The 26,442-nt window shown below is 50.9% G+C and overlaps 1 protein-coding gene across 6 annotated transcripts in view; it reads left to right on the top strand.

The window, feature by feature from the left end:
• The window catches only part of FNDC3B (fibronectin type III domain containing 3B), a 362,624-nt gene that overhangs the window by 305,654 nt on the left and 30,528 nt on the right, over window positions 1-26,442 (top strand). For 4 of the 6 annotated variants that reach the window (XM_075547032.1, XM_075547037.1, XM_075547033.1 and 1 more), the window contains 9 exons: window positions 2,019-2,105; window positions 7,146-7,284; window positions 10,140-10,211; window positions 10,925-11,043; window positions 12,905-13,010; window positions 13,966-14,138; window positions 15,822-15,935; window positions 16,148-16,297; window positions 20,237-20,517. In XM_075547032.1, coding sequence (XP_075403147.1) covers window positions 2,019-2,105; window positions 7,146-7,284; window positions 10,140-10,211; window positions 10,925-11,043; window positions 12,905-13,010; window positions 13,966-14,138; window positions 15,822-15,935; window positions 16,148-16,297; window positions 20,237-20,517 — 1,241 coding nt within the window. The remainder of the gene's footprint in view (window positions 1-2,018; window positions 2,106-7,145; window positions 7,285-10,139; window positions 10,212-10,924; window positions 11,044-12,904; window positions 13,011-13,965; window positions 14,139-15,821; window positions 15,936-16,147; window positions 16,298-20,236; window positions 20,518-26,442) is intronic. The other 2 variants (XM_075547035.1, XM_075547036.1) reach the window with 2 other exon arrangements.

Raw genomic sequence — 26,442 nt, forward strand, 5'->3', positions numbered from 1 at the left:
CCACCGGCGTGGAGGCTCGGATTCACAGCTCATGGCTAAAGGGATCGTGGGTAGAAGAGCCATATCCAGAAGTTGCACTCCATCCTTGACCCGACATAGAACCCACAACATTTCAACAACTCATCTCTCAAAGAAACATCCAGGTGTCTGACCGTGTGCACCACCTCCAGAGCCACTGAGCTCTCACGGGCCGCCATCCCCTCCCCAGGGCTATTCCGGCGGCCTCCTGAACAGTGCGCTGCCCTTTATCGCCGGTGCTCATTCACTACGGCGGTCTCGCCAACGTATGCATAAGATAACGCCACTCTTGTGCTCAGCCCTTCCCTCCGTGCCTTGGCATATGTTCCAGGGTAGAAGCCAAAGCTCTCACCAAGCCCTCCTGGTCTGCCCATCCCATCCCTGCCCCTCCCTTTCCACCACAGCCTCGTGTGCCTCGTGGTGGTTGCTGGCCCCCACCAGGCATGCTTTGGCCAAAGGGCCCTTGCACTTCTATGCCCCCTGGGAAGAACGCTCTTCTCCTAGATACCTTTGACCCGCTTCCCTCATTTCCTTCAGGTGTCTTGTCACATGTCACCGCAGGGGCAGTCCCAACCCCTGACCAGCCTGTAGAACAAACAGTACACTGTCCAATAAGAACTTCCTGCGATGATGGAGAAGAGTCTATCATTTGTCTCGTCAGTTAGAGCCCCCCAGCCACGTGTGGCTTTGGAGCACTTGCAATGTATTACCTGGTTGTTCTGTGGCTGAGATTTTACCGTAATGTAATGTCAACAGCTGCCGGTGGCCACTGTGGTTCATCCTCTGCTTACAGAACCCAGCCCCTCACTCCATTGCAGCACACTGTCCTCTGACCTGGCTTTATTTTTGTTATTTTTTAATTTATTTATTTATTATTGCTTTATTTGGAGCTCTTGCAGCTCTTATGACTGTCCATACAATGATTGTATATCAAATTCATCTGTGAATCCATGGCCATCATTTTCAACACATTCTATTTCTGCTTGAGCTCTTAGTCTTAGCTCCTCTTTTTTCCCCACCCCCATAGACCCCGAATAAATGATAAATTATTGTTATTTTCATATCTTACGCTTCCACCATCTCCCTTCGCCCACATTTCTGTTTTTCGTCCCCCAGGGGGGTGGGGGGGGGAGTTACACGTCACTCAGCTTTATCTGCAGCTCTGTTCACTGCACAGCGCTTCAGAAAACAGGATGTTTCTTGTTTGTTTGTTTGTGGTTGTTTTCATTTTTTTAAAATTGCTGCATCCTGCTGGCATGCACATGGCTTGTGGACCCGGCTGGGTTGGCTTGGGCAGTGCTGAGTGCTCTGTGTGCGCCTCGATGCCCAAGTGGCCCCGTGAAGGGCGGATGGCAAAGAATGCCCTCCTCCATCTTCCAGCAGGACATGCGCCTCCTCTGCTCAGCCTGCCCTTACTCCGTGGCCCCGAAGAGAGGCAGGCCGCTGTGGGGTCCCTCAGCCTCCGGTCACTGCAGAGCCCGGTGCAGCTTGACAATGGTGACCTCCACAGCAGAGGGGTGTTTCTTGCTCGCTCGTTGCCTGCAGGCGGCCCCGGCAAGCAAACGTGACGGCCACGCATACTGCTTTGTCCCATAGGACTACTTGGTGGTTAGCTTCTTCTTAGAAACGCTTCCTGGGTGGGCTGGCCAGTCTGCTCTGGGAGGAAAGCACGTGGTGGCATCGGTTCCAAAGCAACCCACACGTTCACAGAGAGGACCACGCGCCTCTGGACCCAGCGCCTACCATCCAGTGGGCCCGGCCCAGGGCAATAGCAGTGTGGTGAGAGTTGAATTTTTACCTGAAGCCAGTGCTATCCACAGCACCATGGGCCTCTGAAACTAATTATTACTTTTTTAATAGTAACGACCCACCCTCTAGCCGCTGGGTGATCGTGGGAAGAGGCAAATTTTTTTTAAAATCCTATATACTGAGGTACTTCATGCCCAGATTTGATAATACTGTTTTTGTTTTTGTTTTTCTTTCTGGCTTTGCCTTTTCAGGATAACCTTTTCCACTCAAAATACACTGGAGAGGATTTAACCTGTACTGTGAAAAATCTCAAAAGAAGCACACAGTATAAATTCAGGGTGAGTCAGTTATTTGGGTACCCGAACCGCTTAAGCCTGAAGCTGTTTCTATGTTCCACGCACTTCCTATCTCAAGCAGTTGTATCGATGTATAAGATATATATATAGCTTTTATTTTCCAAGTTCCACAGCACTGTACATTCTCAAAACGATCTTTCCAAAGTGCTTTCATTGGGGGAGATTTGTCCGAGAGAAAAGCCCGCTGTCAGAGAGTGCATGCTAGCGCAGCTGAGACCCAGCCCAGGAATGCCTGGGCCACATGCTGCTCTCCCCTGCGCTTCATACCTGTCTCTCCCCCTGCGCTTCATACCTGTCTCTCACCTGGGCTTCATACCTGTCTCTCACCTGGGCTTCATACCTGTCTCTCACCTGGGCTTCATACCTGTCTCTCCCCTGCGCTTCATACCTGTCTCTCCCCTGGGCTTCATACCTGTCTCTCCCCTGGGCTTCATACCTATCTCTCACCTGGGCTTCATACCTGTCTCTCCCCTGGGCTTCATACCTGTCTCTCCCCTGGGCTTCATACCTATCTCTCACCTGGGCTTCATACCTGTCTCTCCCCTGGGCTTCATACCTGTCTCTCCCCTGCGCTTCATACTTGTCTCTCCCCTACGCTTCATACCTGTCTCTCCCCTGCGCTTCATACCTGTCTCTCCCCTGCGCTTCATACCTGTCTCTCCCCTGGGCTTCATACCTGTCTCTCCCCTGAGCTTCATACCTGTCTCTCCCCTGGGCTTCATACCTATCTCTCACTTGGGCTTCATACCTATCTCTCACCTGGGCTTCATACCTGTCTCTCCCCTGGGCTTCATACCTGTCTCTCACCTGGGCTTCATACCTGTCTCTCACCTGGGCTTCATACCTATCTCTCACCTGGCTTCATACCTGTCTCTCTCCTGGGCTTCATACCTATCTCTCCCCTGGGCTTAATACCTATCTCTCACCTGGGCTTCATACCTGTCTCTCCCCTGGGCTTCATACCTATCTCTCACCTGCGCTTCATACCTGTCTCTCCCCTACGCTTCATACCTGTCTCTCCCCTGCGCTTCATACCTGTCTCTCCCCTGCGCTTCATACCTGTCTCTCCCCTACGCTTCATACCTGTCTCTCCCCTGCGCTTCATACCTGTCTCTCCCCTGCGCTTCATACCTGTCTCTCCCCTGGGCTTCATACCTGTCTCTCCCCTGCGCTTCATACCTATCTCTCACCTGGGCTTCATACCTATCTCTCACCTGGGCTTCATACCTATCTCTCACCTGGGCTTCATACCTATCTCTCACCTGGGCTTAATACCTATCTCTCACCTGGGCTTCATACCTGTCTCTCCCCTGGGCTTCATACCTGTCTCTCCCCTGCGCTTCATACCTGTCTCTCCCCTGGGCTTCATACCTGTCTCTCCCCTGCGCTTCATACCTATCTCTCACCTGGGCTTCATACCTATCTCTCACCTGGGCTTCATACCTATCTCTCACCTGGGCTTCATACCTATCTCTCACCTGGGCTTAATACCTATCTCTCACCTGGGCTTCATACCTGTCTCTCCCCTGGGCTTCATACCTGTCTCTCCCCTGGGCTTCATACCTATCTCTCACCTGGGCTTAATACCTATCTCTCACCTGGGCTTAATACCTATCTCTCACCTGGGCTTCATACCTGTCTCTCCCCTGGGCTTCATACCTGTCTCTCCCCTGGGCTTCATACCTGTCTCTCCCCTGCGCTTCATACCTGTCTCTCCCCTACGCTTCATACCTGTCTCTCCCCTGCGCTTCATACCTGTCTCTTCCCTGCGCTTCATACCTGTCTCTCCCCTGGGCTTCATACCTGTCTCTCCCCTGCGCTTCATACCTATCTCTCACCTGGGCTTCATACCTATCTCTCACTTGGGCTTCATACCTATCTCTCACCTGGGCTTCATACCTATCTCTCACCTGGGCTTAATACCTATCTCTCACCTGGGCTTCATACCTGTCTCTCCCCTGGGCTTCATACCTGTCTCTCACCTGGGCTTCATACCTGTCTCTCCCCTGGGCTTCATACCTATCTCTCACCTGGCTTCATACCTGTCTCTCTCCTGGGCTTCATACCTGTCTCTCCCCTGGGCTTCATATCTTTCTCTCCCCTGGGCTTCATACCTGTCTCTCTCCTGGGCTTCATACCTATCTCGCACTTGGGTTTCATACCTATCTCTTGAGCACTTCTCTGTCAGATCAGGTATCTCTTTCACGCTCTGTTTTCCGTTGCCCTCCCACCCGTTTCTGCCTCCTCACCCCAGTCCCCTTCTTCCCCTCCCCCCGCCATGCTCCGTGCCCCCTATTTAGACTGTGCTGTGATCTCACAAGCCCAGGAGCCATGGGAGTTGGTTCCGACTCAATAGCGACCCCATGTGCGTCAGATTAGAACTGCGTGACCGGCTTTCAGCACTGATGCCCAAAGCTAACTGGCTTCCCCAGGGGGGTTGAAGGCTCTGCTAAGTGACTTCGAGCCTCCAGCCTTCCCGTAAGAGCTGAGGAGTATGCCAACTCTTACACAGCCGCCACCGATGCCACCACAAGGCCTCTGTTTCAGAGCCCCGGGTTGAAAGCCAACGATACGCAGGACGCAAGAAGAATGCTGGTTGTCACTAGGGGAGAAAAGCAGTATGCTGCCTGGTGTGCCGAGCTCGGCCTGCTGACCCGGGGGCCGTCTCAGGTGGCTGTGTGTACCCGGGAGAGGGGCACGTTCTCTGAGTTCACCCTGCTCCTGCCACCTGAGCACCAGGTCGTGTCATTGTGTAGGGAGTGCCCATGTCATAAGTAGCCGAGAGATCCTGGTGGTGACGGTTTAATCCAAAGATCAGCAGTTCAAAACCGCCCAGCCGCTCCATTGGGAGGAAAATGTGAGACCATCTGCTCTCGGTCGCTGTGAGTCAGAATCAATTCCGCCACCGTGGATTTTAATCAGTACCTATCAGTTTGTCACACCCAGCGGGTGAGCATGAGAGTTTTGACCTTAGTTAACTTGTTGTGACCCTATATTTGAAGATGGACTCTGTTGCCCCGTTGGTTATGTAGCTTCGAGAAAAGCAGTGACTGGCTGTGAGCACACGGTTGTACTACTAGCATTTGTCCACAAGGTGGCAATGCTCTCCACTCGTAAACGTGGGAGATTGCTGTACTCATCCAGCAATACAAGCCTGCTTGGCAACGTGCTGGCAGTGCCGTGAGCTACAACTCACTTTATGATCTCGTTTGCTGACTCTGCAGAAAGTAAATGCTCGGTAAGAGAAGTGCTGTGACTCAGTACTTGAATTTGAGTTCTGGGTTTGTGTGTGTGTGTGTGTGGATGCCTTGACGTTTGTCATGTTAAAATGTAAATGTTAATTGAGTCCCTGATACCGAAGTCTGTTGATTTTTGAAAACCTATTATTTTCTTGAGTTCCGGGGGCAAGTTTACACAGTAAGAGGGGTTCCTATTCAGCAATTGCCCCCACCGTCCCGGGACAGCAGTTACATTGACGGCAGGGTGCCCGCGGTCCCTCCAGTCAGTCGTGTTCTGTCGAGGATGCCCGTTGGCTTATTCCGTTGCAAGGCGGTCTCGGGATAGCTCGTGTTCTAGGTTTAAAGAGCATTCCAGGGCAATTCTCCTGGGGAGTCCTCTGTTCTCTACTATTCCAAGGTGTTGGGGATTTCCTCCTTTTTTAAGAAGTGGAGAGCCGTGCCACATTTTCTCCCATTCTGTCGCGACCTCCTACTGGGACCCTGTGCCCATTGCTCTCGGTGGGAGCGTGGCCCTCTGGTTCTGGGCTCTCGGGAGAGAAGGTCGTGGCTTGTGCAGACGGCCTTCCTCCACGAACTCTTGGTTCTTGGGGAGCAGAGTGCCCTGGCTGCGTCTCAAAGAGTTCCACGCTGCACTTGGATACGGATCCTGGTGTTGATGGACTAGTCAGCCCACTCACTGACTGAGTCAACTCTGGAAGCTATGGCCCTGGGCCTCCAAGCCCAGAAAGCCCATCTGGGAGAGGACATGGTTGTAGCTGAGGCGTGTCTGCATTTGTGTCTTCAGTGAGTGTGTGCTTGCACCGCCTAGGCGTGTTGGCATGCACACTGGTTTATACTTCCGTGGAGCCAGGGTGACGTAGTGGTGACACATTGGGGTGCTAACTGCCAGGTCATCAGTTCAACACCACCAGCTGCTCCTCCAGAGAAAGAGGATTACTTTCTATTCCTGCAGAGTTACCGTCTCAGAAATCCACACGGGCCAGTTTTACCCTCCCCATAGAGTTGCTGTGAGTCCGAATCGACTCAGTGGCAGTGAGTGTGGTTTAGATTTGGTCTATACTTTGGGGAGCCCTGGTGGCTCAGTGGATAAAGCTCTTGCCACCTACCTGCCGACACCAGCACTGTGCCCCTGACGAGCCCCGGTGGCGCAGGGGTAAAAGCATGCGACTGCTAACCAGATGGTCAGTGGTTCAAACCCACCAGCTCTGGAGAAAGACGAGGCTGTTGTTGCTAAGGAAACGCTATGCCAAGGGAGAAAGACACAGCAATCTACCTTGCTAACCATGGCTGCCTCCGGAACCCTGTCAGGCAGTTCTCCTCTGTGCTGTAGGGTCTCTGCTGCTGCTGGATGTCTCCTTTCTTCTAGAGAGACTTCTGTTCTCACCGATGTCCACACCGGTACCAGCTCACAGACCAATGTGCCTTACCCGCTCGGGGTGCACCAACACGGCATTTTGCGTGGCTTGTGCCAGGCTCACAGCTTTTACATGCAATGCCATTCTTCTCGTGACCCAACATAACACCCTTCTGCCATCTAAAGCCCACTCCCCACCCCACTCCCTCACCAAAGTAGCCACCAGTAAGCATCCATCTCACTCCCCTCCTCTCTTCTTGCCGTCTTGTAAAAGAGGGACCGTGCACTATTTGCCCTTCCATGCTTAACTGGCCTCACTCGGCACGGTGCAGCCCCGCCCTCGGGTCCACCGGGCGAGGGGTGTGCTTTGTGAAGTTGTCCGCGTTCTGTCGGCTGTGTCAGCTAACCCCGTCTCGGTTGCCCCTACAGCTGACTGCTTCGAATGCGGAAGGGAAGAGCTGCCCGAGTGAAGTCCTGGTTTGCACGACAAGTCCCGACAGGCCTGGACCTCCCACAAGACCTCTGATTAAAGGACCGGTGACATCCCAAGGCTTCAGTGTCACCTGGGGTATGCTTCCTGGCCGCTGCTCGGTGCACCGGGGCTGATGTCAGGAGTGACGCAGGGTGGGGGGGCGGGACGACCCCTTTGTGTGAGTGTCTTACAGTTGGATCCTATGGCTTAGAACCACCCTAAGACTTCCCACCAGTGAGTAACAAGGGCAGCGAATTTTAGGGTCGTTTCATTTATTTTCTTACTTTGTTGTCGTTCGTGTTTATCTCCGTGTTCTAAGTTACTTATTGATTTGATTGTAACAATCTCTGACTATATGTTGTTTCCTTCTGCCGCTTACTCTCGAGAAATGTAACCTCATTTGATATTCCAAAAGATGGGTTTGCCAAGTCAAGGTTGAAACTAAACTTTTAAAAAAATCTTTTTATTATCACAAGCCATCCATCCACTCATTGTGTCAAGCACATTGGAACGTTTGTTGCCATCATCAGTCTCAAAACATGTGCTTGAAACTAAAATTTTAAAAGTGAAGTCTGTCGGCCCCAGTGGTTTCGGGTGTGAAGAGCACTGATGGTGACATGGGTTAGAGGCATTTGGGTTTTGCTCTGTGTTATCCTTGTTTTTGTGGTTGACGTCATGGGGCGGCAGGTGTTTGGTTTTCAGACAACTGGTAGAAGGAAATGGTCCTCAACTCTCCCTCGTGGATTATTTCCATGAAATGAACGTGATTAAATATTGATACACACTTGCCATGGTATGTCAGGTTGTTCTGATATGTATAATTATCATTAATGCCATGCAATGTTAACTCGCATCCCCCCCAAAAAAAAAAGATATAAATTCAAAAGAGAAATTTTACCAAGCAGTCAAGTAATATAAGGTGAACTCGTTAAAGATCAAAGACTGAAGCCACCTAATAATCATAAAGACAGAGGTCTGGGACATCTCCACTTGGGAGATACAGGAATCGTGAAGAAGAACTACGGCAGGCTCCAGTATGTCTTTGACCCTGGGCTGTAGGGCTTCGGTCTCAGAAAATCCTAGAAATGGCTGCCTGCACGGAGGAAGACTTTGATTAGCCATACGCTATTGCTATTCAGTTATATAACGGCCACTGTAAAATATCCGTTACCCAAGCAAGTGCAGGCCCTGTTGGAGACGTTCGATCGCAGGAGGGGAGACAGCCAAGAGGTCTTGAAGCATCACTTACTGATGAAGATCAACGCCTTTAGACTGCTCAGCCCAAAGCAAACAACGTCTTCACAGTCGAACAACCTCACGACAGCAAGAGACTGAGCATGTCGGTGGTCTCGTGTCGCTGGGATGTAGGACGTTACAGTGTCCCTGGAAGCAGCGGGTGGAATAGCAGATGGTGTAGTGCACGGGACACGTCTACTGCGAAAGGCCCGTTTAAAGTGCTTCACAGCACAGGTGACACTGAGGCCTCCGGGGCCCCCGACTCAGAACGTTGGTGTGTTCGTCCACCACGTACACATGGGAAGGCTGGAGCAGGAGGATGCTCGGGAATTGCGGTGTTAGTGAGGACGGCTGAATGTGCCACGGCTGCCAGAAGGCCCGGCAGAGCTGTCCTGGAAAAGCTACAGCCAGAGTGCTCCTTGGAAGGGGAGATGGAAAGACACCCTCTCGGGCCCTGTGCGCATCTTGCCAGGAGGGCCTAGCCCTGCGGGGGGACACCGGGCGTGGGAGAGGGTCCCTGAACAGATGGAAGATGGACGCGCTGGCTGCCCAACAAGGATCATGAGAACGGAGCCGGCCCAAGCAGCGTGCCATTCTGTTGCACAGAACGCCGCCGGCTTTGTGCGCCAAACCGCGAGGGCACTCGATGTTGTATGCTGACCGGTTTGTTCCGACTTGTAGCGACCTGTATGAGGAGTCGACCTGCCCCCACACGAGACACCGTCTCATGAGACACCGTCTTTCTAAGAGCAGATCCCCAAGTCACCTCCACCTCAACACCACTGGTGGATTCGAACCGCCAACCTTCTGGTTAGCAGCCTAAGCACTTGGACCATTGCGCCACCACACTTAGAAAGTACACCGGCAGACAGCGGCCTGACGGAGGTCGTGAACAGCCCAGGAGCTGTGGTGTTCGTCCTGTGCCGGAGCCTCCTGTCTCAAACGGCCTTGCGCGCTCGCTCCCGTTTCTGATTGTGAACGGCAGGCTCACGTAGGGTGGGCCGATTGCTTCACTGAAAACCGTGATGATGAAATAGATTTATCTCATTCTCATCCACCGCCCCCCAAATGAATTTCATCCTTTGCTTCTTTTTTCCAGTCCTCAAAACAAGCTGGCCAACAACATACGTACAGATGTGCTAGATACAATGGGTGTGTGGATTGGTAGAAGAGCTGTAAGCGCCCCCAGTAAAACGATCTTTAAGAAACAAAAAAATAAAAAGTAAATTTATTTAAAAACATAAACTTAAAATAAAATGAGCTGGCCAGCTTTTCGGGTGAAATAGTGAAATAGAAAAACCAACAAGAAGAAAAGGAAATATCTAAACAATTCAATCTCTGAGAATCACCGCATATTAAAAGGAAGCGCTTAAAATTCTCAGTTAATAATTCATCCAAATGCCTGGTAGAAAAATCCACTCGCATTTTAAACTCGGTCATGTTTATTAACTCGATACTAGTGCCTTGAATGTTCCAGCTCTAGAGAACTTTGAATAATGTCATTTTCAAGGTTGGGCGGGGTGTGTGTGTGTGTGGTGTTTAGCTTTTCTAAGCAAGGAGTTGGGTGAAGTGATAAATTAGTTACTGTGCCTTTTGATTCATACCCAGAGTGAAGACCTTTTAATGTTGTACTCCTTCCCGTATTTCAGTGCTTTCTCGCCAACAAGGAAATCGATGCTCTTTTTAAACTCATGACACCTGTGCTTCCTCTGCAGAGCCTCCGAAGGACAATGGGGGGTCCGAAATCCTCAAGTATTTGCTGGAGTTTACCAATGGCAATTCCGAAGGTAAAACTTTCAGCGAGTTTTTAACTGGGTTTCCCCATAGATGGCAGGCCCATACCCAAAGGATAGAGTCAACGATGGGAGGCGTCCACACAGTGGATGTTCGGGTGGAGGGAGAACAGTATTCCACACCTGCCCGATGGCAGGCCCGTGGCCCAGCAGGCACCAGTGTACCTGGCTAGCTTTGGGGCCCATGAGCCGGTCATCCTTGGCTCAGCACCATTCCTTCTCCGCTCCCCTCCCCTCTACCACCCACGCCCAGGGCCCTCCTCAGAGAGACCTCTGAGCCAGCAAGTGCAGTACCATTGATACGCTGTCGGTGGCTCTCAACCATCCATCCTCATGCCGCGATCCTTTCATACAGTTCCTCCTGTGGTGGTGACCCCCGAACCATAACATTATTTTCGTCGCTACTTCGTCACCGTCATTTTGCTACCGTGATGAATCGCGTGGCCCCTGTAAAAGGGTCGTTCAGCCCCCAAAGGGGTCGAGACCCACAGGTTGAGAACTGCTGTACTAAGTAATCCAGCCCATAGTCCCAAGTATTAAAAAATGGCCCCATGTGACCTCAGTCAAGGACATGGGGGATGAGCCCCAAGTCGAGAATACTGGTTTTCACGGGAATGACTTGGGGCTGTTTCGCATCTGTAATGGGTTGTTGGTCCTGCTGCATGTCTGCAGAAGGCACAAACTCACACTCGCGTCTTGTTTTACAGCGAGTCAGTGGGAGGTGGCTTACAGTGGATCGGATACAGAGCACACCCTCACCCAGTTGAAGCCAGGCACTTTGTACCGGCTCCGAGCGTGCTGCATCAGTACTGGCGGACACAGTCAGGTTGGTCCTGCTTCCCTTAAGGTGAACCGCATCGGTCATCGCCTGGACCTACGCGTCTGGTCGTGTTTCTAGCAGCCACGGAGAATCGTGGGCTAGCCCGTCAGCTGGAAGATGCAGTTGCCCCCCGGCACCACAGCAGGGAGTGGGAAATAAGAGCTGTTTGCAACTGCACCTTAGAAAACAGAAAAGATAGGTCCCACTGATCCTCCGCTGAATTGCGGTACTTTTTAGATACAATTGTCATTTAGGCATGGCTCGGGAGACTATGGCTTGGCCTTGGGAAGTTTTGCGTTGTCTGGGATTTTCATTAGCTAAGGAAAGGGGGTGGGTGAGGGGTGGGGTGGCTCGCTGAGTTACTGCCGTGAAGGGCGAGCGTAGGCCCTCCTGCCCAGCTCTGCAGGTACCTTAGCTGGCACCTGCGTGAGAATCTGAGCTTACGCTCCTGGAGGTCACTTACTGTCATCTGGGGGAGGAAGGTCAAAGCTGTCCCAGGGTAGACCATCTGTGGGGGTTTCCTGGAGTTCTGTCAGCAAGCCTTCGTCTGTTGTCTGCCACCGGAATCGCTTTAAGCCCATGATGACATGCGGGAGCTGCCGCCCCCATGCCGACCACAAGTCCTGAGTCCCTCATGAGGTTACTGGAAGCAGGCGATGGTTTTCAGAACGGCTTTCGCTTCAGCACAGGGTACAAGGCAAGAAGGTGAAAGAACATTCTCGCCGTAGACAGAGTTAGCCGTCTGTCTCAGAATCGTCGCTGTGTCGTGGGAGAGAACAGCTGGCTTCTAGTCACACGTTGGCTAAGCTTCCCAGGAGGGTGCCTGGCACAAAGTGGGCTATCTACTTTGTATTTTGCACTTTGAGCTTCCTTGTTGGTGTATTTTTATTCATCGGGATGTAATCCCTGTCACGAATAGTTTCCTATTTCCATCATGGGCAGGTAGAATTGTACAATTGTTCCCACCATCAATTTCCCAACCATTCTCTCTCTACCTGGGCGCCTGACCAGTCACACACTGGCGCTGCCTCTCGTTGACTTGCTTTGCTCCTGCCTGTCGCTGCCACGGGCAGCGGGGCGGTGGCATCAGGATTGCGCGTTTAGACCGACAGACACCTTTGAGGGAACGTCCGGTTGTCCTGTTCTCACAGGGTCCCTGAGCTCTGCAAAAGGCTCCCCCAGGCTGTGACAAACCCACGCAAAGCCCAAGGGCTATTGGGAGACCCTGCTGGGTAGGTGGGCCTGTGGGAGGTGACCCAGGGGGTGTGCATCGCTTGCGTGTTTAAAAACACATCTCTTCGACATCGCCTCCCCTGGGGAGGAAGGTGGTTTGGTTTGGGTTGAGTTCCTGAGGGCTGTCTGTCTTCCCATCTCAGAATGTCAGTCGTGGTCAGCTTCTGGGGGAGTAGAGCCAGAACCCCCAGAGAAGAAGCCTCCCTATTTGTCACCCAACCTGCTGGCTAGTGCTAGACTCGGTCGACTCATACTGAGTTGGTTTTTCTCGTTTGTGCAGCTGGTTGGCCAGTGTGACACCGTTTCAGAATGTCACGCCTTGGCTGGGGTGTCCTTTGCCTTCTTCTTGAAGGTTTTCCCATTTCACGTGTGGAGGAAAAATCATTGTGGGCCTGGGCTGTAACCTCCCTAGACACTGGCCTGACTTGAGCCGCCATCGTTTCTGACTTTCGCGAGTTGCACACGCAGTGTGTGTGGCCCCGGTAGAGGGTACGGGTGTCTGAAGGTGCGTGCGTCTTCAGGACCGGCCCCTTGGGGAACATGTGCAGTGACAGGTGGGATCGGCCCGGCACGTGGCAGTCTGACGAGGTCACAGCACTAAGAGACGGTTCTCTCTCCGGTGTTTCTCCTGCAGTGCTCTGAAAGTCTCCCGGTCCGCACACTAAGCATTGCGCCCGGGCAGTGTCGGCCGCCGAGGGTGTCGGGTCGACCAAAGCACAAAGAAGTCCACCTAGAGTGGGGTGAGTGAACGCATCTTCCCCTTGGCCTTTGAGCTCAAGGCTCAGTGGCGTCTCGTTCATTTTCAAACCTTCGTGCTGAAGACGCCCTGCTTTGGCAGTGGTGTTTTTGGAGGGGGTGGGGGCGGGGGGATTGGTTCCCGACTGAGAACGCTCATGGTCAGGTGCAGCTGGGCTGCCTTGGCTTTGTATTGTCCTCTGCTGCTCCTCCTTCCTGAGAGTGTCAGGCACAGCCATTGCCCCCTCCCCTGGCAAGAGGATGCTGCGGAGCAGCCCAGCCAGCCCCCTTTCCGGATGACATCGTCTTACTCATCCAGGGGGAGCTGTGCTCCATGTGGAGATTAGGCCTGGGAAGGGTGCACGGCTCATGTCCTCCCTGCCTCGGTCAGCGACCCTGCGTCGCTGTGGCGTGGGTCCCGGGATCGTTGCCATCCTGGCCTCTTGGCAGCTTCCATCATGGGGAATTGTACGTACAAACCCACAGGGCACTAGCACTCCTGCCTAACACTGAGATGTTGTGCCAGTTGGGTAGCCAGTAGCTTCGTGTAACAAAACAATGTGAGCGACCTCTGGCTTCGAGTGAAAGGGAGGCGTTTCTTACCTCCATCCTCCCCCCTCCCCGCCCTGCCCCGTCTGTGCCCTGAGGACAGAGGGCACCCGCTGAATGCTGCTGTTCTCTTTGGAATCACTTTTTTCATACATATACTTCATTTTTTAAAGTGACCCGTGATTCGGAGAACGTATGGACAACAGAACCATCCGGGCCTTTACTTTTGTTTCTCCTCCCTTTTTTTTGTTTTTGGGGGTTTCGTTTCGTTTTTTGCTAGAGCGGGCTTGCCTTTGGAAGAGAGAGACCCAGGGCAGGGCGCCTCCGTTTTGTAAAAGGTGTAGCGAGCCAGGTGAGCTGTGGTTAACTGGAAGCACAACGATGTTCTGAAGAGTCGTTCTCCGTCCCCAGATGTCCCTGCCTCCGAGAGTGGCTGCGAGGTGTCAGAGTACAGTGTGGAGATGACGGAGCCCGAGGACGTGGCCTCGGAGGTGTACCACGGGCCCGACCTGGAGTGCACCGTGGGGCACCTGCTTCCTGGGACCGTGTACCGCTTCCGGGTGAGGGCTCTAAATGATGGAGGGGTAAGTCCCAGGCCTGACGTGTGCTTCATAAGAAAAGCGCAAAAACCCCTGCCTTTGAACGACTGCCAGCTCACTGCTCCCCAGAGGGCAAGAGCAGACTGGCCAGTAGGGTTTGCCAAGCGGGTTTTCCAAAGCAGATGTCTGTAACCCCTCTCTCCCGCAGAACAGCTGCGAGGTCCGCTCTCACACGAGCAGCCAGGCACTTTTTGAGCCTCTGCCCCCGGGGCTTCCCAAAGGGTTTCACGGTCACTTCTTTACCGACTGTCAAGGTTGAGCCAATGCCCGCTGGAGCATTGATCGTCGGTCACCTGTCCAAACTGGACAGCCATTAAGTGCCTAGAAATCTTATTTCTGAATGGTGATGTCACGAAGACGCGGCCCTAGAAAATTTGCATTCCTGTTGTCCTCATTTCGACCAATAAGAGCTCAAGATCAATAAGAGCTCAAGGCCAATAAGAGCATCACGCCGCTGAAGGCACACTGGGCCGTGCTCAGGATAACTTCCTGTCCTCCAGCTGAGTGTACTGATCAGTTTTAGGAAAGTAGACCTCCTGGAAGCCTGCCCACAGGTGCTCCTTGGAGGCAAGGGTGGTGAGAATTTGTCTTCCATCCTTAGGACCTGGTGTCAGGAGAGGCCAGTCCCTGGAGAAGGTGTGAGTCTCTAGCGGCTGTTGGTTCTGAGCAGTGGGCAGCTCGGTTATATTAAGCGAGTGAAAGTTTACACCTTTCATACCCAGGACGCTGAAGACACTACGCTGAAACAATCTGAACAGAGCATTCAATTTCACCATAGGCGCTACCAATCCTGAGAAGGAAATCCAGAATTTGATAATCTGCTGACAGTTCCGGTAGATTTTGTGCATGATAAAATTAAACTTAAGTCTGCCTCTGACTTCATTTCTTTTGATACCCTTTGATAAAACCTTAAAATAGGATGCTGTGGTCTATCAGAATGGGCATATTTTTTGTTTCTGATGTCACAGTAAAGGAAAAATGGTTGGCGAACCAACTAATCTTATACTGTGGATAAAAACAGATGTACACAAGAGGGCTTCAAAAAGTTCATGGGGGAAAAAAATCGATGGGTATCATTTTCATTTTTCCATGATCTTTTGAAGCCTCCCCGTACGTATATGATAAATTGTGGCCCCACAGGGAATTATACACAGTCAGCTGAAAGTAAAAGTTGTTAAAACAAACTTACTGCTACAAGTCAAAACCAACTCATCGCTGCCCCATAAGGCGGGGTGGAGCTGCCCCTTGAGTGTCGCGGAGACTGGAAAGCCCGCCCTTTCCCCCCGTAAAACGTCATCAGGCGGTATTTTGTGACAGACGGTTTGGATGGTGCCGTGGGACTCTTCCTCGCTGTGCGTGCACAAGTCCCCACCAGTGTAGCTCAGCCAGCAGCCCTCTGAGTGGGGGCTCGCGCAGTGGCATGTCCACACTACGATGGACTCGGAACGGTGGCCTGATGACCGGTCATTACCCGGGCTAGCGCAGGACAGGACAGCGCTTTGCTCCTCTGCGCATGGCGTCCCCGTGTGTTGGAGGACAGCGAGGTGACAGCAGACCACCGCCCCCACCCTGATTTGATTATGAGCTCTTTACATGCAAATGTATTCACAGGAACTGACAAAGGTGCCCATACAAAGCTGTGTGTGTGTGTATGTGTGTCTTTTCCAGTACGGTCCCTATTCGGACGTGTCAGAAATCACCACTGCTGCAGGCCCCCCCGGACAATGCCGAGCGCCTTGTATTTCATTGACGCCAGACGGATGGATCGTGGTGAGCTGGGAGGTAAGTCGGGCCCTCATTCGGCAGCTGTTTCTGCTCCTTCCGCGTGACCCCTGGCCGCCGTTCCTGAAAGAGAATAGAGTGTCCCTCTCACTCCGTCTGTATGTGTCTGAAATATCCCAGACAATATCTCTCTCCGGTGTCCCTAGTTGAACACCAACGCAGGCATGGCCACCAGGTGGATTTATCAACAGCTTTAAATGTCTGCTTTCCAGAGCCCGGAAAGTTCTGGAGCCGACATCTCCGAGTACAGGTTGGAGTGGGGAGAAGATGAAGACTCCTTAGAACTCGTTTATCAAGGGACGGAGACATGCTTCGAAATCCGGGACCTGCTGCCTGCGGCACAGTACTGCTGTAGACTCCAGGTAGGTTGGCATGATTACTCACAGGGACCCATTGGGAGCCTGACTCTCAGGCCCCTGACAGGCTAGGAGGAGTGGGGAAAGCATCCCCTCACACTTAGGAGAAGTTCAGCTGTTTTAATCTCTTGCCATTCATCGCTTTTTATCCTGAAAATCCAATACAGCCCCACCCCCACCCCACCCCACCCCCTGCTCTTCCCTCTTTTACATCCAAGTGTCCTTTCATCTGGCTCGTCAAGTCACTGAATAACATGCTGACCCCCACGGGGGAAAGACGGGCCCAGTTCTACCCGGGATGGGGGCCTCTCTCTGATCCCCCCTGAGATGCTCACTGCAGTGGGAGCCTCTGAGACAGAACTGGCAGGGAAGGAAGCTTCATGTGCCAGCTGGCTAAGCAGAGCCCCAAACAGACACTAAATTGGACTGGCCCCCGCCTCACACCCAGCGACTGTTATCTAGGCTCGTCATCTTTCGTCTTCCATGGTGGAGAGCAAAACAGCCCGGTCAAGAATAAAAGTTGCTGGCTCACCGCCCTATCCGCCTGCCTACCCTTTAAGAACGACAGTGATCGTGGGCTTACTGGTCATTCATTTACAGGCTTGGCTACAGGACTTCTCCCCGCTCTGTGTCGTCTTCCTCTCCGGTGACAAAATTGGGGTCTTTGCCCATTTGTTTGCACATGCCCGGTAACATTTCCTGAGCTCTGCCTTGGGCCAGGAACTAAGGATGCTGAAGATGCTCAGGAGACACAAATGAATCTCAGATGCGGTGCCTGGCGTTGAAATAGTCTGTCTTCACCCATAATTCCTCCAACTCCATCAAGAAACAAAGATGCGAGATTTTGGTTTCCACCTGATTTAAGGCCCGGCTCACACTGCCCATTCCAAGTACAGCGCTCCATTTCTCTGTCCTCTGCAGAGAAAGCGTCCCCTCCATCCATTCATTTTTCCAGGTAACTGAAGCTTGTCTGTTAAATGATGGAGCCTGCGTTATCATCTTTACACCATCCTTCCTCCCTTCTTGATCTGATGACACAGGCCATAATTAATCCTGTGTCGCCGAGGCAGGGCCTCTGCACCTGACCTGATCTTTCCCATCGTGGAGCAGAGTCACTGGGGAAAAAAGGTTGCCCTGTTGTGGCGCAAGGCAGGTTCCGAATGGAAGAGCAGCCTGCCACCACAGGGAGTAGCCGCGCGGTCTTCTGCTCTCTGCATTTTGAGTCTCCCAAATGTTCGCCTGCTCTGTGCCTTCCTGCCCCCAGCTACGTTGTTGCTGAGCACTGACTTCTTCCCCAAATTGCACCTGAAACGTCCTGAAAAGAAATGACGTCCGCATAAGACTCTCGCCTCCCCCTAGTTTTACATCCAGGAGTTGAAAAAGAATTTCACAGGCCTATACCTGCCGTTAAAACCAGGCAGACAGTGTGAGGAGGACAGTGCCTAGGAGACCGCCATTACTCACGCTGCTAAGGAAATGCTCCCAGGAGGAAGACCTGAACCCGGATTGATCTCTTGCCATGACGGACCCAAGGCGAATTATTTTCATTTGCCATTATGATAAAGTCAGGTGAAGCCCAAATGTGCCTTGGACCGCGTCACACTTTAGAAATTGGAGCGTGTGAACACGTACAATTTGGCTCTCTAAAAAAGGAACGAAGACTTGTTCAGTAGGTTTACCCAGAAAATTTTTTTTCCAGTTTTCCTTGGAAATATTTTGACGAGGAGATGCTAAAATAATCCTAGTCCCATGAGGTGTGTTGTGTACGATAGGGATAGTATTACATAACGAAGCATACCTTTGAACGAGCGGTTAAGGCAAGAAAACATTTTCCGTATAGACAAGCTGGTAAAAGGAAGTAAGTCTTGCGTCCGATTCTGGAACCCAAAAAGAACCCTATGTGGTAGGACATATTTGCTACATCTTTGTAAGTTGAAAATTTGTGTAGTTGTAAACTTTTTTTTTTAAGTCGACGAATGTTAGAGTAAAGCTTGGAAAGCCAGGACCTGTCCAAGGAGGAAAGCTCAAACATTTCCCACTGGAACACGGGACGGACAGTGACAAGACTGCACCCTCCCTCTCCAGGGCAGTGCTGCCCAAAGTTGGTGCTCAGGGGTCTCACTGTATTGTATTTAGGTTTTTCCCACTGGGAAGGTGGGAGCAAAACACCTAATGTTGGCCAGACACTTGGCCCGAGTTTTACATATTAGCCAGTTTAGTCTTTGATGTTATTTACACATTGGGCTGCTAACCACAAGGTCGACGGTTCAAACCCTCCTGCTGCTCCAGGGGAGAAAGATGAGGCTCTCAGCTTTCGTAAAGACTTACAGCCTCGGAAGCCCTATCTCGGCTTTCTGTGAGTCAGAATTGACTTGAAGGCGGGGGGGTTGGGTCTTTGGACGCCTGTTTTGCAGCTGAGAAAATAAACGCAGAGACGCGAACATGCATAAGATCACATGACTAGTAAATGATGGAACTAAGACGAGCACTGTGCCTCTTCAAGCCGTGGCCGCAGCCGCTGCCTCCCCTGGTGCAGTGATGGGAGGCGGGAGACGATGGCACCACTGGCTGCCACCAGAGCTTACGTTTCTCCTCCCGTGATAAACTTGCGACTTAGGGGGGGGAATCCCCAACTGTACACACTTAAAATGATTCGTGATATTTAATGTGTTACCAAAAAGAACTTTCATCCTGAAGCAGGACACGGCTAGGACCAAAAAAGTTACAAAATCGTTTCAAAGTTGATTTCAATGCTCTCCGGCTGCTTTGAAATGAATCATCGGAAGCAGGCGTTGTAGGTTTTGAAGACCTTCGGTGGAAGAACTCGAGCAACATTCCTGTAAGTCTGCCTTTTGCCCTTCTGCCTACGAGTTTCAGGGCATTCGCTGTGCTGGAACACTGCCGGGTCTTCTCTTCCTTCCACATATATGTGAACGACTCTTTGAACTGTATCGGGTTCTCCTCGAGGTGCTCAGGAGACAACAGCGAACCTGCCAGACCATCAAACTTGCCCTTCTGGAAATCGCATTGTGATCCGGCGAACAAAGAAACGAGATGTCATGTCGGTGATACATGCTCTGTAGGAACATAGCAATGAGCTCTGCGGGGCTCTGGACAAGAGAGGCGTGACAGCGTACACTGTGTTCAGTTAGAGCTCACTACAGAGGTACACCAGGCCTGCAGCAGGTGGCTGAGGTATTCCGCAAGACGTCAGGGCCTGAAAGCTCTCTGGACGAAGGGGGAGCCAGTCGAAAGGCCCTGGCGAGGGGGCAATGTCAAGAACCGGTTCGTGGAGAGAGTGAGTCACAGGGAAGAACAGTAGGCGATGGAAATCAATGGTAATGGAGGTTTGGTGGCATGGAGGTAGTGAGATTAGACTGGTCTTGTAGGTTATTGGAAACACTTTAACGTTTGTGCTGCATGAAGTACAAGGACGTGGAAGGGATTTGTGGAGATGATTCTGGCTCGTGTTTAAGGAACAATCCCTGTCCGCGTGCAGCGCTTGGCTTAAAATTCAGGACAACAAATTTCCAGAGCCATCTTGACCACCAAATCTGGGGCCTGCAGCATGTCATCCGATGCTTAATTACTCTGTGGTATTCCCATCCGGTGCGGTGAGATGCATAAGAATGCCTGCCTCCGGGTTGTTACCACAATCAATAAGCTGATATTGGCCCTGCAGACACACACTGTTCATGTAGAATGGCACTTCCAAAGAGATGGTGATCGCCACATTGTTGTCGTAGGCTTTACTGATGAAATGTGTCTGCCATTCTCTGCAAGGTAGGCTTCAGATCGCAGGGGACCATTTCCAGGGTTGATCCCTATGTTGGAGGTAGATTGGGTCTCACGTGAGGGTTATTAATAGCATTCACAGAGATGGAGGCACTCATCAGCATGTATGCTGGGTGTAATGGGGACTTTGCCTCGCTGTTTTGTTCCCAGGCTGTCAATCAAGCTGGTGCAGGGCCGTACAGTGAGCTCATCCATTGCCAGACACCAGCGTCTGCCCCGGATCCTGTCTCCACGCTCTCTATCTTAGAGGAGGGGCCCACCAGCGCCTGTCCTGATTCACCTTCTGTGTGCCTTGCACTGACCTGGGAAGAGCCGTGCAGTAACGGGTCGGAGATCCTTGCCTACAACATTGACCTTGGAGACACGTGCATCTCCGTGGGCAATACCACCACGCACGTGGTGAGAGATCTCCTTCCGGAAACCACCTACAGGTGAGTGCAGTCCATGGCAAGGGGAGAAAGACCCGGCAGTGCTCAGACATCCCAGCACACACGGCGACACTCCTTTCAGCTCCCAAAGGCTAGTAGGCTGAGATCTAGCCACTCCTAATCATATGAAACACTGCTGAATGAAATGAAACTTAGGGTGTGCTTGCTGTAGACATAGGAAGCCATTGCAATTTCCACACTTCCTGATTTGCATGGGCCAGTGTTGCCTCCCACTTGGGGGGTCAGTTCTTCCCCTTGACAGCCACTCAGTCTTGTCCCTGGGAGCGTGTCACTCAGCGGACAGCTGCTGTTTTGGCTGTGTGCTTCCCCACCTCGAAGCAGGGCTCCGCCCGCCATCCTTCCGGTGGCCCCAAAGCAGGGACAACTGTACAACACACCTGTCTGGTAGATTTGACGTAGAATTCCACGGGGGGCCAGAGAAGTTCCATCACACACCACCCCCACAAAAACTCAGTCGACTCCCACATTTGTCACCTCTCTCTTTCCCCCCCTCAAGTTCCGCCCAGGATCCAGACAGCTCACCTTCCTTCTCTGGCACCATTTGTTCTCCCAGCGTGGCCCCTCAGAACTTCAAATGGTTCAGCTTCGTCCCCCATGTTGCCTCGGCCCACTCAAAATAAAAGATGATCATTGGTTGGGGATACAGTGCAGAAAGCACCTACAGTGATACCAGGGTGTGTGCACCATTGGGGCATCTCCTTTTGGTTAGCTGAGTTCTTTTTTCTCAAGGGGGAAATTCCAAAGCCCAGATTGACCTTGCAGTCCGCAGCCGTGTCTACAGGTCGCTTCCATCGCCTCTCTGTGTCTTACTTTCTTCTGTGTCATGGAGGGACCTCGTAAGGGTGCCATGAGGAGGAAGCACATAGTGCGTAACAAGCACGTGCAGCAGAGCCACGATAAGCAATGTCTGCCATTTTCATCCTCCTCCAGATCCGAATCTGAAACCGGTTTCCTTCTGGGGTCCGGCTAAGGCTAGCCACTAAACTCGCTGCCTAAAACGAGTGTTAGTCCATGGGATTTTTTTTTTTCTACAGTGTTGTCGAATCGTAGTCTGGTGGAGTGAGTACTCTCTTTGTTCCCAGAGACTCAAGAAAGAATAGCTGTATTATAAAAATGCTTCTGTCCTGACAGGTTACATTATCTCTGCTCTCTTCTCCATTACCACATCTCTTTTGAATAAGTTGGTATCAATTCCGCTTTTTAAAACAATGAGAGTTGTTTTGTTTTTCATTCTTTAAGATGTGTCTACTGAGCATACACCATGGGAATATGAAATAATGATAAAGCATTCATTCCTCCAGAGTACTCAAGATTTAAGGAACACTTAGATGTCGATCCGAGCTGGCAGGGGGTCATGACCTCACGGGGTGAAAATGTCACTTGTGTACCAAGTTCTGTTGAATTTGAGAGCATCCTGGTTCAAAGTGGTGAAGGAAGGAGAAAGGACGAGGGACTGGAAGAGGAGGTTGGGTTAAAGGAGCTATGGCTTAACATTAGCCAAAGAGACCATATAAAGGCATGTTATCATTTTAGCTTTCTAAACCAGCCCCTCCAGAACCAGTGTTCTTTGTTCCTGTTGGCTAAACCAATATTGAGTGCCGCTTGTGCCCAGAGGAAATTCGGACATGATTAAGCCTCTGGGACTTTCCCTGGTGAGCATGCTCTGTGAGAACCGGGCCCTGAGGTAGACCTCGAGGGGAAGAGGCTGAGTGAATGTCATCACCCAGCTGTTTCGGAGACTAGCATTCCAAAATACCGCCTGACCTTGATCCGTCGGGCCAGGAGATCTATGAAAATGCCACACTCCTTCCAGGAGGCTGCGTGTGGACTTTGGGTCCACACTCATGTCTGTTGTAATTAGAAATAAATATTTCACAATATATAGTTACATATTGTTTTGGGATTAATCATTATGCCTTAATTATGTTCAATTTGTAACAATGAAAATATATCCTGCATATCAGAAATGTATACGACGATTCATAACAGTAGCAAAATTACAGTTATGAAGTAGCAATGAAAATTATTTTATGGTTGGGGGGGGTCCCCATAACATGAGGAACTGTATGAAAGAGTCGAGGCATGAGGAAGGTTGAGAGCCGCTGCTCTAGGAGATTTGGGTTCCTGTTAAGTGTGAGAGCCTCTGTTCTAAAGCTGTGGTTGATATTACTAATGCGTGAGTACTTATTATAATGCCCTGGAGAAGCCTGTAAGGAAATGCAGATGCTCGTCTTTTAGAAAGCCCTGTGTGCGCTGCCTGGGCATTTCCACCTGGTTCGGATCTGCCTGATCCGCTTCCACTCCCCTGCGTGTGCTGGGACTCCTTCCGTCCAGTTCTTCACAGAGCGAGTTCTGTTTCTTGATGGCCTCTTCAGCAGGTGGTGCCCAGACCTCCAGGAATAGTCTGGCTGGCTGGCTCGGGGCAGAGCAAGACTGTCACCTTGCTTGTTGTCCTTAGTGAGCAGTTGGTAAGGCTGCCGAAGATACCTTTTTTTGGCAACCTCATTATATGCCTGACTCATACTGAGCTAGCAAACAGCGAAAGCCTAAGGTACATTTGTTTTGCTCGTTTGTCCTCTTGCTGCAGCTAGGTAAAAAGGGAGGAAAATATCATGTGCCGCCCTCACGATAAGCCAGGCTCTGTTAGACTGCCAGGAAGTGAGCGGTAAGCCCTTCCTCGGAATGCTCAGAGGGGCTCCAAGAGGAGCAGCCTGGGGGCAAACAGCGCCACATGTATTGTCCCTCTTGGCAAGTTAGGTGGGTTGTCTGTGCTTCCAATTCCTGATCTACACCGTGGGGGTAGTAGTTTTAACTACATGACAGAGTTGCTGTGTTGTTTTAAGTAAGACGTCAAGTGCTGAGGATGGGGCCTGCCACTCAGAAAACACTCAGAACATACTGTCGTTAACGAGAAGCTCGGGTGCACAGTGGGTAGGCGTTGGGCTGTTCACCACAGGGGGAGGGAGCGTTGGTGGTGAGTTTGGTTGTTTTGTCATGGTTGTGAGGAATAAAGGACTCGGTGAATTGCTGGCGCACGGTGCCCCGATAGGACTGGTCAGAGCTGCCCTTGTGAGTTTCCAGGACTGTCACTCTTTACCAGAGGAGAGAAGCCCCATCTCTCTCCCAAGGGGCAGCTGGTGGTTCCGAACTGCTGACCTTGCTGATTGCAACTGAACTCGTTAACCACCAGAGCTAACTGTGTCTCAGGCAGGGCGTGTGTATTAAGGCAGGGCATGAGAAAAGCAAACTACTGCCTGGTGGCACTAGAAAGCAAGGAGCTGCCGAGATGAGGTGCGTGGTTGAAGTGTGTGATGAGGCCAGAGCCAGCTCAGGCCATCCCTCCAGGATGCCTTCCCCGGGCAGCATCGTTCCGAGCACATCATTTCCTTGCGAAAGGGTTTTCTATATTTAAACTGTTTACTTCCGAAGTTAGCTGACTGCTTTCTTCTCTCGTGTTTTTCTCTCCTTAGTTAGATGGTGGGCTTTAGATGAAAGAAACTGTGTAAAAATAAAGTTCATCTTTTGCATGGTAGGCCTCTTCCTACCCAACCCTGCAGCCTGGAGACCCCTGTTCTCTTGTCAGCCACCCCCACCCCCACCCCCCACCCCACAACACCCTGAGCGTTGAAGGAGAGTGGTCTTCCACATTGAAGAGCTGTCGTTTTGAATGTCATTCTTAAAATAGGTAGTGTCGGGGTGGGGTGGGGGGGTGGAGTGTGTGTGTGTGTGTGTGTGTGTGTGTGTGTGTGTGTGTGTGTGTGTTGCACGGTGCTCTGAAGCAGGAATGTGTTAGGCTCCAGAGTTACACAGCTGTGACTTGGCGTGGAGTGCTGACTGTGTGTGCCGAATGGAACTGCTCCGTAGGGTGCTCAAAGCTCTGGCCTTGAGGAAGCAAATCCCCAGACTTGCCTTCCAAGACACCTTGGAAGGTTAGGGTGGGTTAGAACCACCGTCCTCTTCGCTTGTTAGCCAAGCACACTCACTCACCCATTGGCGTCACCTGGGGACTCTCAGACCGTCGATATTTTAATAGCGGGATTTTTTTCTTTCAAATTTTGTAAAGAAGATGCTTATTTCACTTAAGATCATTAGTATATACGATTCTTCTGGCAATTTGAAGTGATTTTCCATCTCATCCCGGCCCACGTAGAGTAACCCACGCCTACCTTGCCCTTAATTTGTAGAACGTAAGAATTCAGGGACTGATGCGATCCGAATTAAAAACAAAACCTTGTAGATTCTATCTCGGTTTCAAGTTTACCTGTTTTATTCGGTTAAAAAGAAAACTTCTCAAGTGTGGGTTTGAAGTAGCCTTAAATTAATAAAATATTTGAAAGTCAGTTTTTCTTGACTTTCTTAAAAATTTTTCTTGCTCATCCTTAAAAATTATTCCATGAGTTAGTGTTTATTTTGCCTGTTCTGTTTATTCATGTGTCCCTTTTCCCTAAAATTAGAAATTATTTTCACACTATATTTTTCACCACTACCACACAATCAGTAACTCCTTAGTCCTAGTTCAAGTTTCTCAGTTTCCTACTCTGTGCACACTTCATGTTTTACTAGAATGCAATAAGGCCCTCTAATTTTCTTGTATCAGGTCCATTGTTCTATTTTAATTTTGAGTGTTGCTTTATCATTAGAACTAATGCTGGTGGTATCATATATTTCCCACGGCAGTACTGTGCTTTTGTGATCATGTAAGATAAGTCAGAATGAAGTGAGTGTCAAACTAGGTAGTTGATTCCAAGATCCCAAACAGCATAACATGGAAATAATCTTGGTTGACTTAACAACTTATTTCCCTGAGAGGAGGCAGTTGTTGAATTGGAAGTGTAGTTTGAGTAAAAGATCTTGTTGAGTCTGTGGCTGTTTGATCCTACTTGAGTGCCGGGAGCTTGGTGTACCTGTGTGACCTCTCTCCCCACTGTGTTCATCAGCACAGGTGGGGAGCCCACACAGACCTAGTTGCTTTGCTTGTACAGTAGACGGAGTAACTCCTAACTTAAGAAGCCCTCGTGGCACGGTGGGTTAGGGAACAGTCCCCTGTTGGATCCCACCAGTCGCTCTGTGGGAGAAAGGTGACAGAACATGGTTTGCTTCTGTAAGTATTTACAGCCTCAGACACCCTGTGAATCTGCTCCACTCTATCCTTAGGCCACTATAAATCTGAAGCAACCCAATGGCAGTTGGTTGGCGTTGGGTTTGGTGTCCATGTGGAAATCAGAGGTACTAATGTTACACCCATTCCAGGCTGATCTCCCTCATGCCGTTTCGATCAGGTTCGTTGACCTTGTTTGGTTTACCTCCAGCTGCTGCATCTCAAAAATCAAAGATGACAATACTTCCTTTCCCATAGCGCACACTCTTGAACTTAGCAAGCTCTCCATGTTGCGTGTCTCTGTTGATAGCCTGTTCACGTCTTCCAGAGCTCCTTGCTTCACCCTCTTTCCTAACATGTAAAAGGAAGTCACTGTAAGCCAGTCCCCTGACCACTCCTGGGCCCTGGGCCACGGGCAGAGGAAGAGCAGACATGGATGGTATCAGTAAGTTACTGGAGTCATAAGATGGGTGACAGTCCTTTCATAATACGGAAGACGAGGCTGGGGTGCCCTGTGCTTCCCTTCCCGATGGGATGTCGGCACATGCCTTCAACAGACGGCCCAGGAGGAGTGACCAGGTGCGCGTTCTCCACAATGCTTAGCACACTGGCTCTTTCTTTTCCTGGTTGGGTGGTAAGAGTTTAAAAACATGTAACATTACAAAGCATTTCCTATACCCCCTTATCATAATTTAGCGATCCTGTTTGTAAAGGCAGTAGGATGTTCCTATCCCATTTTTATTGATAAGAACACTATCACCGTTAGATAATTTTCCTGAGAATGCCATAGCATTTTTTTTGAACCGATG

This window comes from Tenrec ecaudatus, chromosome 4, assembly GCF_050624435.1.
Source record: "Tenrec ecaudatus isolate mTenEca1 chromosome 4, mTenEca1.hap1, whole genome shotgun sequence".
In the NCBI taxonomy this organism is placed as follows: domain Eukaryota; kingdom Metazoa; phylum Chordata; class Mammalia; order Afrosoricida; family Tenrecidae; genus Tenrec; species Tenrec ecaudatus.